Here is an 11,351-nt window from a genome sequence, read left to right on the forward strand (position 1 = left end):
TTCAAATAAGTAGTTTTTAACCCGAAAAGTTTAGGATGAAGAAATATCTTCTTCTAAGATAAAATACCAATCTTAACAGTAAATTGTAAATTTGAACTAAAAAAAAATTCTTAGATTCTTATCTTATCATTAACTAAAAAATCGACTCTATTTATATACAATTATCTAAAGATCCGGTTAAATTTAAGTACAAGTGAAAAAAATACGTGTTCTAAAAAGACAATCTCAACCTAACTTGTTAAGGTTGCATTTGATCTATATTGAGAAACAGTACAAACAAAATAGTACAACATAAGTAATTAACTCACATGTCAATTTTTTTGTGCCTTTAGCAAATCAAACATATCATAACTTTCTACCGTATATTATAGGCATCTGCATTGAAGTAGAAAATAAAGATATGAAGAAGAAAGAGAATTTGGAAAAAAAGAATATTTTTATATTATTTAATAATTTTGATAACATATAATATAAGATGTTAAATTTATTAAATAATATCACAATATATTATTAAAAAAAACATTGTAAAAAAATATATTTACATTCACATAGCATTCAAATTAAATTGTTAAATTATTGATATTGCCTTCTCATCTCAATTTATGAAAATGATGAAATACCAATGATGACCTCTTTATTTTCATTCTTACCTTTTATTACAGCACAAGCATACATTGAAGTCCACTTTTCATTTTAACGGTTCCAATTATAATCTCACAGTTGTCACACGTACCAAACACACTCTTGAATCCTTACCCAGCTACAGTTGACTTAATTTGTCATACCTTTGTTTTGGCAGTTGTAAGCTGCAACTTTACCATGAAATGTTCATTTAGCTAAATGGACCAACGTTTTTGTAGTTTGAAATCTGTTTAGGGATGACAAGGGAAAAACAACAATGATGGAAGTGATATTCAATTCAGACAAACCGTGTGCAAATCATAAACGATCTATATATAAATTTCTTCCACCCAATAAGATGAAATGCAAGCAGAAATAGATGCTCTTAAATAATTATGACTGATGGGGCATTAGTGTGGATTCGAATTGAAGATTTACTATTTGCTACGGAAAATTTGACAACACACAAAAGTGATGTGAAGGCTTTGAGAATAATTACACTTCCATATCAAAGTGCCAATGCCTCCTATAATTATTTCTATGATGTTTCTATTGGACTTTTATCATACATCTTTCTCGCCCCATACCATATCTGAAACGAACATGTGGCTAGTAATTGTTCTTCAGTTTGAAGGTTTGAAAAACGTGGTAACAATGGACATTATTAGAACTTAGCCAATGATAACAATTTTGTTCTTACGAAGAAAAGAAATGATTTATTTATTTTCACCCAAGGTGTTGTAAGCGATTAATTTGTTCACTTCAAGTTTGGATAAATTTAATGATGAAAGCATGGTGCCAAAATATATTTTAAATGATGAAAGTAAGAGTTCAATGTTGATCCCATTTTATATAAACCAATATCAACCTGCATTATGTGGCGCACTCAGGAATTTTTTTTTATGTCCGCATATTTAGTGGCAGAGTTCGGGGGCAGCGCCCACGAAATTTTTTTTTGTAAAAAAAGTTTAAATCAACGCTTGAACTCGTTCATAATCTAGTTGCTTCCATAACAAGCTGCAGCAATAGTTTGACCAATTATTTCCTCCCCTAAATCTTACCAATCCTCCAAAACAAATATGAGAATATATTCCAGTACATCCATATATCATCATTCTATTTTATAGTGGTGAATAAAAAAGTCAACACTACCTATACAGAAGGCAAACAAGATCACAGTGAAGACCTCGTTTATAGATATTAACTTATTTGAGAATGTCAGACCTGCAATCAATCCTCTCTTTTTATAAAAATGAAAAAGAAAACAAAGGATGAAGAGAGCATGAGAATGAGTACGTGACATGGGGAAGAATAAGTTTTCTCTCTAATCAATTTGTGTTGCTACGTTGCTAACTAATATAAGAATAAATATCATTTTTTGTCTCTAACAAAAAATTCGGTCTCCATTTTAGTCCATTATAAAAAAAAATTAGTCACCTGGTCCTATGAAATTCAAAGTGGGTCCATTTTGGTCTTTTTGAGGGACTAATGTAGATCTTTTTTGAATTTGTAAGGGACCACGATTTTAACTAAATTGATCTACTTTAAATTTTTTAGGGACCTCGAAACTAATTTTTTTGTAAGGGACTAAAATAGGGACTATATTTTTTGTTAGGGACTTAAAATGATATTTACTCCTAATATATATTGAATCAAGAGACAAATAAGAACCTGTAACCAAGAAAAGAAAAGAAAAGCTGAAATAAATTTTTTTATGTCGGCACTTGCCCGCAAGTGGGTTCGCCACTGATTATATGTCACCTGGTCTAACACCTGGTGTCTCTACAGTTGTCGAATGATATTAATTATTAGGGATATGTTTTTTCGTGTTACATGAGATAACACTTATATATCAAAAGTTATACTAATATTTATTTTTTTATTTTTTAAAAAATGGACCTCATATGTATAAAATGTTGAGATATATAGTCCCACATTGGTTGTATGTGCAACTAATGTGGAATTTATAAGGTCTTGGGCACTCCCACCCTTTGAGCTAGCTTTTGGGGTGGTGACCTCAAGGTTCTTTACATGGTATCAGAGCCTGGTCGTCCTCCACTTTCTCTTGTGGAGTTTCTTAGCACAGGTAGACTGGGCCTGTTGCATTGTCCACTCTTCAAGTTTAATGGGCTCTCGTGTGAGGGAAACATATTGAGATATATAATTCTACATTAGTTATACGTGCTACTAATGTAGAAAAGTATGAAGGAGATGATAAAGTTACTAAAAAGTGATGGATACTTATAAGTTATTTGCATTTTAAGGGATGAGTAAAACAACTCTTTTATTGTCACTGAAGAGTTGTTTTTCTCCTGTACACTCATAAACAAATAAAGAAATAAATGAAATTTAAAAAAATCATTTAATTATTAAAAAATAAACTGAATATAATTTAGAAAATATACTGAAAATGTGTATCAAGAAATTATTTTCTACTAAAGACAAATTCTGTTATCTGTAAACAAACCCACCAAACTGCAATATATTTTAGAGCTCCCGTGCCACAGTTCAATGACAACCACACACGAGTCCAAGGAAAAATCCTAGTACTGAAAATTTGCTAAAGCCCAAAACATCCTGATACCGACTCGCATGTAAAAACTACCAAATATAGAACCCAATAAGTATTAAGACTCATATGCTTCTATTATGGGTCGCAACAAACGCTTAGATTGAAATACTTTTACTTTGTGGACAGGCTTAGTTAGGTATGGGCGTTTTCTACTTTTCCATAGTTGAAGGTTAACCAACCTTGCCCATAAGTTGAGGGGAATGCAATTCCTAAATTTCAAACCAGGCCCTTTTTTTTTTTTTTTGGTGCATGGAACCTCATTCTTGTGCTGTTTTTCTTTTAAGTAAAGAAATTATCATTCCATTCTACTAAAAAAATATCAGATATTTTTTCATTATTTTTTTTTATACATTCTAACATTACCAAACATAAAAATGCAATTTAAAATAATATTTTATTTTAAACTCACTCATGTTCCATAAAAAATAAAAAACAATTTTCTCCGAACCTAAAAGTTTAAATGAAGGATTTAGTTATCTCCTATAGCTTTAAAATAATATTCTTTTGAGATTTGAGAAAAAAAAATCATAGCATTTTAAAAAAGTTTTTATTCTAAGACATAATTAAAATTTTCAAAATACCTACTATTCTTTTTTCAAACCTTAAAACATGGTCGATATGATATGCATAAACACGAAAATTAATCTTCCATTTAATTAAATCAGCAGAAGTTAAAAGCTTTATTAAATAGGGATTAATATTTCTTATGTTGTTACATAAATAAAAATAAATGGGAAGGAATATACTTATCACAAAAAAAGTTTACCACTCTTGCAACTAACTTAATCACCGTTGAATTTCGTCATTCTAACGGATATAATTAATTAGAAATTAATAATTAATTAATAAGTATGATCCAATAACTATTATTAGTTTTTAATAAATTATAATATTTAAATTGGTGAAAATCAACGATAATTAAGTTAGTTATAAGAGTAATAAACTTTTTTGTGATAACTAAATTCCCAAAGTATATGAGTTTAATATTATCTTTTTCTTTCTCTTATTTTCACGTAGGCCTCGTACAATTATCACCTGTAAAATAAAAACTAATAATCCCTGTTAAGTATAATCAATGAAAAATTGAATGATGTGGATGCTACCATTTTGTTGAGGGGTTTTAAACGGGATTCAGCTGAGGAAATCAAGGCATATGAAAAATATTACTCTTCTTTTATACGAGGTAACTTATTTTATTTTCTCTTACTTTGATTTTCGCACCTCACTTTTTTTTTTTTTCTTTTTTCTTGTAATGATGGGTCCCACCCATTTTCTCACTACCACATAAGATAATTAATTATCTTATGTGGAAGGAGATTAATAAAACCCTTATAATATTGTATCAGATAATTTCATTTTCTATACCTGTGAGATTCATATAAGCTTATAAATAATAATAATAATAATAAAGGATAGACACATTTTTATGTATATATAAAAAATAAATTTTTAATTATTTATAAAAAAATTATTCTTTATATACGCATAAAAACAAGAGTAAATATTCTTTTGAGTCCCTGACAAAAAATTACGGTCCCCATTTTAGTCTCTTACGAAAAAAAATTACTCGTATGGTCTTAAAAAAGTTTAAAGTGGATCCATTTTAATCTTTTTGAGAGACTAATATGAATCTTTTTTGAATTTGTGAGGGACCACGATTTTAATCCATTTTGAATTTATGAGATAACCCAAAACTAATTTTTTTTTTTTATAAAGAACTGAGAAGTATAATTTTTTTTTAAGAATCCAAAAATATATTTAATCTGACGTGCGTGATCACAAATATAGCGGAGGACCGCAGAAGAAACTACCAATTCGTCAAAAAAATAAATAAAAATAAGAGAATCCAATAAAGTTAATAGATCTCCTTCTTCTTCATTCTGATTCTGATTTTTGTTAAAAAATAAAATAAAAAATAAAATGGTTGCTTTCAGCGGCGATGAAACTGCTCCATTCTTCGGGTTCCTGGGCGCCGCCGCTGCCCTAATTTTCTCCTGTAGTAACCCTTTTCCTTGTTCTTAAAAAATCAATTTTTGTTTATGAATTTGATTTGATAATGGTAATTGGAATTGCAGGCATGGGAGCGGCTTACGGGACTGCAAAAAGCGGTGTTGGGGTTGCGTCGATGGGTGTGATGAGACCCGAGCTTGTGATGAAATCGATTGTGCCTGTTGTGATGGCTGGTGTGTTGGGTATCTATGGCTTGATCATCGCTGTCATTATCAGCACTGGCATTAACCCTAAGGCCAAACCTTACTATCTCTTTGATGGCTACGCTCACTTTTCTTCTGGCCTTGCTTGTGGTCTCGCTGGCCTTGCTGCTGGCATGGCCATTGGTATTGTTGGCGATGCTGGCGTTAGGTATTCTTGTTGCCCCCCTCATTTATCTACTCTTTTTGTTTTAGTTATTATTGCATTTACCCTCTGGGCTATGCATATGTGAAAATTGAACATGTCAAAGTATACAGATTTGAGCAGAGTTGGAATTAAGTGTTGTAATTAAGTCTCAAATTGATTAGGAATGGGGACTTATAGGAGTCAATACTAGTTGAGAGAGAGTATATTCCATATTGTGGAGTCAAGAATCTTTTTCTTTTTTTTTTAGATTTCTTCACTAGTTTATCGATTTAGTCGACCAAACCACGACAGCGGCAAGCTCTCCCTATTAAGTTTTTAACACAATTGCATACCTAATAATTTGTGCAGTTGGTCAAGACTTCACTTTTGAGTCATAATTTGGATGGTTGTGCTAGGTACTTCGTGCATTGAATTGGTGGAAATTTATACCTAGTCATAGTTAATTTGGATTAGAATTAGTGCTTAGTCTATTTTAGTATTTTGCATGGTTGCAAGTCTACAATGAAGAAACAGCTGTTATGACTTGATTAACCTCTTTGACAGCATGTGGGAGCATACACCTGAATTACAGGTCCAGAAATTACTTAATGCTAGTATCACTACTGCTGCCACTGCTTTCAGTATTTTGATGCTGTGCCTGTGTTCACTGAGAGATTGTTTAACACTTTAACTCTGACCGGATAAATGTATCTGAGCTCTATTTTACTGTATTGAATTTGACATGCTGAAAATGAACGGTTTTTGTAGAGCAAATGCCCAACAACCAAAGCTTTTTGTTGGAATGATTCTCATCCTCATCTTTGCTGAGGCATTGGCGTTGTATGGTCTCATTGTTGGCATCATCCTCTCGTCCCGTGCTGGCCAATCCAGAGCTGATTAATGTAAATTGTGAAATTTCATGTTGCTTGTAGTGCACAGCCATGGATTGTGAATGTTACTAGCCACTTGGGCTTGGTAAGAGTGGAGCTTTGTCATTCTCTTCATTTGTCTTATGACTCTTATCTACTTGTTATAAAATTGAGTTTATCCTGTAATAAAGCCTGTCAAACTATTTCTTTGGCCATTACTGTATTTAATAATGTTAAATCCAAAGTAGATTAGAGATCTCTGCCATGAAACAGATGTTTTTGTTGATTTCAATAATGCTTAGTATTGTGTCCTACACAATTCAACACTCCAGCCCTAACCCCAAGATCTCTTTTTTTGGTTGTATTAAGATGTAATATGTCAATCTGGTTTCTTTTATGGGTTTTATAATTCTCAACACCCTTCGATTTTCGTGCTGACGTGAGTTCTACACATAATTTTTTCTAACATATGGGTCCCACATGTTTTTTGTCTCTACAATATAATATTTCAATTATCATGTAACTTAGAGAATTATAAAACCTTTCTTTTATAACAGTTTTCAGCATTATGAATCATTTCTCACATTTAAGTGCGGCAAATAAGTTTACAGGTCATGGATGAACTGGTAAATGAATAATGCTGTTTGTGTTGTTGATCTTGGATAAAAGGTCGGCTTGGTATGTTAAATATAGGATCTTGACTTTGCATTAGGCTTGTTTGTGAAGTACTCATATACAAATAACTTATTATGAAAGATTAATTGTATGTTTTAACATTAACAAAATTAAAATATTATTATGAAAGTAATTCACATCATTGAGCTGAATTTTTATCTATAGATTAGAAATTAACAATCGTAGTACTTTTTGGTGATTGCAGAGTAAACGTATCCTATTAAAAAAATTCTCTTTGATTTTCGAAAGAACTTCAAAGCTTCTTTAAAGTTTAATTCATTGAACTCATCTATCAAACATTGTGGAACTTGAGAAAGTTATGGCTCGTGTTGACTTTTTACACCCTTTATCGTGGAGGAAGACTGATGATGATCTGAATACCGGAATTTTTTTTCGAGAGTTACCACTCTCCAAATTGAATATACAGAAAACTCTTCTTAGCAATTAGGCTCTGTTTGAAAACTATTTTAAAAAATAGTTTTTTAATAGTTTTTTGATTTTCATAATAAAAAAACAAAAAAAAAACATTTGGTAAGGTATGTTTTGTAAAAAAAAATTAATTTTTTTTTTAGAATCAAATTTAAATAATGTGTCTGGGTTATTTTTGTTTTCTGTTTTGATTTTTAACTTAAAAATAAACTTGTTTTCATAACTAATTTACAAAATAATTTTAAGAAGAAAAAAAACAGAACACAATAAAAAAGGCTCTTTATATCGTATTTTTTTCTCGTTTTACTGAAGTTGAAGGGTTGGTGGATCCTTGTTAAGTACCGAATATCTCATTCTTTAGGCCCATGCTTGTCGGCCTTGTTTAGGATACCACAAGATTGTGTATTTTAGGGTGTCTTTAAATTGTGAAAAGTCTGTTTTTAAGGGTGAAGAGTTAAAAAAAGTCATTTTTCTAAAAGCCCATTCTTAAAAAAAAAAAAAAAAAAAAACCTTTTCGAAAGACCATCATAGGGATTGGGTCACCCATTTTCGGATTTTGTGCAGAAAGATATGGAAGGAGTGGAAAAATTTTGTTTCAACTCTAAGGCAAGATAATTTAATTCGAAGTGCCCTCTGCTGTAAGGGAAGTATGAAAAGGGCCATGGATTTACTTTTGTCTGGGGTTGGTGAACAAGTCTTGAACACCCCATAAACTAATCTTCTGGGAGATGAAAATCTAGAATGACCCTCCATTAGAATTATGGCTTTTGTTATTGGAAGATTTGGTGGGAGTTGGATATCCACGTATGTGTTACAGCAAGCATTGTTCTGTTAGTTTGATGTTTTCTATTTCCTTATCATATTAAAAAAATATTGTGATTTTTTTTTTTTTTTTTACAAGAATATCACTTTTTTTTTTTCTTCAAAAATAAAAAACATTTTCACAAAATAAACACAGCTTAGTTTCCACCTGATTCGGAATTGTCACTTGTCTGAGGACGTTAGTATTTAGTTGCCCATCAAAAGAGCAGTACCTTTCATAATTCATTCGGATACCGGAATCCTTTATGTAATAGAAATGTTGCACTGTTTTGTTTAATTTTCCTTGTATTTCCAAAAAGAAGAAGAAATGTTGCACTGATACGATTCGTGCGGGTTTTACACATAATCTCAATCAATTCTAATTTATTAATTTAAATATGAGTGAACCCAAAATGATATTATTTTGAGTTGAGAAAAAGTAATTTTAATTTATTTCAAAATATATTAGTTTTTATCTTTTAATTTTTCAACCTCCAAACGACGTCTTTTAGGACTCCCTTGGAGATAACTTTATATCCATTCATAGACAAATGCTTTTTTCCTTTAATTTTAGTGATGTCAATAATTAATATTTGAACATGTTTGGCACTTTTTAAAAAAAAATATTTTTAAGCTAAAACTAAAAAAAGAAACTTTAAAAATAAAGCTACAAGCTGATTGATGATTATATAAAAATTTTAACTTAAAAATTTTTCATTTCAAAAAAGTTCACATTTCAAAAAAAAATTATACAACTTAAAAAAAGCTCCTCTTAGAAATATTTGACTTTTGACATTTTTTTTCATTATAAAAAAAGCTCTTTTTATTATAAGAGTTTTTTTGTAAAACTGTATACCAAACCCAAACAAGGATCTTCCCAGCCTTCCACCAAAGCCACAACACTTCTTGTATCTGTTTGGCTTAACTTCACTAATCTACCAAACAGGCACTAAGAGTATAATTTACAACTTTATAAAATAATCTTCCAATACATTTATACTTACTAAATGGAGATATATTTGGTTACTTTAGCCGTACCCATGCAGCATAAACAAAATTCTATCTTTTTTTTTTTGTTTCCAGTAGTGATTATATCATTTAAATTAAAAGGGTTAATTTTTTTCAATGTTATATGAGAAAAGATTAATCTCTTACTTACACACACAAAATAGAGGAAAAAGGAAAGAGGAAAGAGATTAGAGGAGAGAGGAGAGAAAATATAAGGTGGACTCCACCTTTCATTTGTGTATGTAGGAAAAAAAATATTTTCTCATGTAATATGAAAAAATATTATCTCTTTAAATTAAGTCCAATTTGGATGGGCTTTAAAAAAAGCCATAAAGTCTTTTTTTTAAAGTTAAAGCTATTTTATGTTTAGATTGAATACATAAAAAAATATTTTTAATTAAAAAAAAAATTCATGTTAAAATTAATAAATACTTTTTATATATAAATTATTTAAAAGGGTCAAGATCATTTTACACCAGTGTAAGTTACACCTTTAATCTTGTTCGTTGATCCCACTTATATCTAAGGGCTCTAATTTTTTAGTAACATGAGTCATTGGATACAAGTGGATCAATGGTCAAGATTGAGTGTAAGACTTCTAACTCTTACACCAGTGTAAAAATATCTTGCCCTTATTTAAAAATATATTTGATGATAGTGGGGTGAAATAATTGGAGTGAAGTTGTGATAAAATTAAATTTTCAAAAATTATTTAATTTCTGGCTTCTGTTTTTTTAAGAAGCAAGAAATCATGACTTCTAAAAAAAGCATTATTTTAAATTTTTCTTTTTAAAAACATTGTTATTCAAAAGCATAAAATGACCCCAAAAGATTATTTAAAAATAAAACAGCTTTTTTAAAAGAAAGTCGAAACAGTGATCAAAATGCTACTTTTTGGTAAAATTGTTACCTAAATGTCACGCGAATAGTACTTTTTACTAGATTATCACGTGGCGTAATTCGCTACAAATGGTAGCGAATTACGTTCGTCAATTATTTTGTGACACGTGATGTGGCACACTTTCGCAGGAAAAAATTGACATGTCATAATTCGTTACAGTGATAGCGAATTTGGTCTGCAATATGACCGCGTGTCACGAAATCATTAGCCACGAAATTCGCTGGATTATTACACATTATAGTCTGATAAAAAGTACTGTTTGCGTAGCATTTGGATAAAAATTTTATCAAAAAGTGACATTTTGGTGACTGTTCCAGAAAATTCCATCCAATCGTCCATTAAGAACATTTGATATTTAAAAAAATATATAAATAACTAAATATAGGCCCAATTTCTAGCCCAGCAAAAACATAAAAATTAAACAAATCTATCTTATCTTACTACATAGAAAGGAGAACCAAACTTTGAAAAGTTTGCTGACGTGTCGCTCTCTCCTTCATTCTCAGCTTTGTGTTCACACTGGAGGATAGTTTGAAAAGTTACTTCTTTTGGAAAAAAAATTTATCTTGTAAATAAAAAATTCTAAAAAGGATGGAGAGTCTCTAAAATTATAAAATACTTGGTGGCAGACAATTGCATTAATGACCTTCAAAATTCGAAATTTAAATTTGAAATGGGTATGAAGAATAATTCAAAATACACAGTGGAAGACACAAGTATTAATGATCCACTACTTTCTGCATGGGTAGGTGGAAAAATATTAATATCTCATTACTTTTTGCATTGGTAGGTGGAAAAGTATTCAAATTCAAAATTTAAACTTAAAGGTGGAAAAAGAGGTCATCATTAATATCTCACTACTTTCTGCATAGGTAATTGTTAACCCCATTAATATTCCACTACTGGGCTTAATTATTAAAAAACGAAATTAATTTGTGTATAAATAGGATATGTGTTACTGGGTCTTTTCATTTGGTAATTAGTTTTTGCGCATATGTTCCTTCTCTTCTCTCTCTATTTATCTTCTTCATCTTATCAAGTTGTTCTTCTATTAGATGAACATGTAATATTTTTCATCTTATCAAGTTGTTCTTCTATTAGATGAACATGTAATATTTTTCATCTTATCAAGTTGTTT

At 30.2% G+C, this 11,351-nt stretch overlaps 1 protein-coding gene across 1 annotated transcript; it reads left to right on the forward strand.

Moving 5' to 3' along the window:
* Positions 1-5,013: 5,013 nt before the first annotated feature.
* On the forward strand, positions 5,014-6,743 carry LOC133291360 (V-type proton ATPase 16 kDa proteolipid subunit-like). Its single transcript, XM_061489616.1, has 3 exons — positions 5,014-5,189; positions 5,269-5,554; positions 6,299-6,743. The coding sequence occupies exons 1-3, from the start codon at positions 5,114-5,116 to the stop codon at positions 6,429-6,431; spliced, it is 495 nt and encodes a 164-aa protein (XP_061345600.1). The 5' UTR covers positions 5,014-5,113; the 3' UTR covers positions 6,432-6,743.
* Positions 6,744-11,351: the final 4,608 nt, after the last annotated feature.

Source organism: Gastrolobium bilobum, unplaced genomic scaffold (genome assembly GCF_033153095.1).
Source record: "Gastrolobium bilobum isolate Gb01-03AN ecotype WA unplaced genomic scaffold, APGP_CSIRO_Gbil_v1 utg12132, whole genome shotgun sequence".
NCBI classification, from domain to species: domain Eukaryota; kingdom Viridiplantae; phylum Streptophyta; class Magnoliopsida; order Fabales; family Fabaceae; genus Gastrolobium; species Gastrolobium bilobum.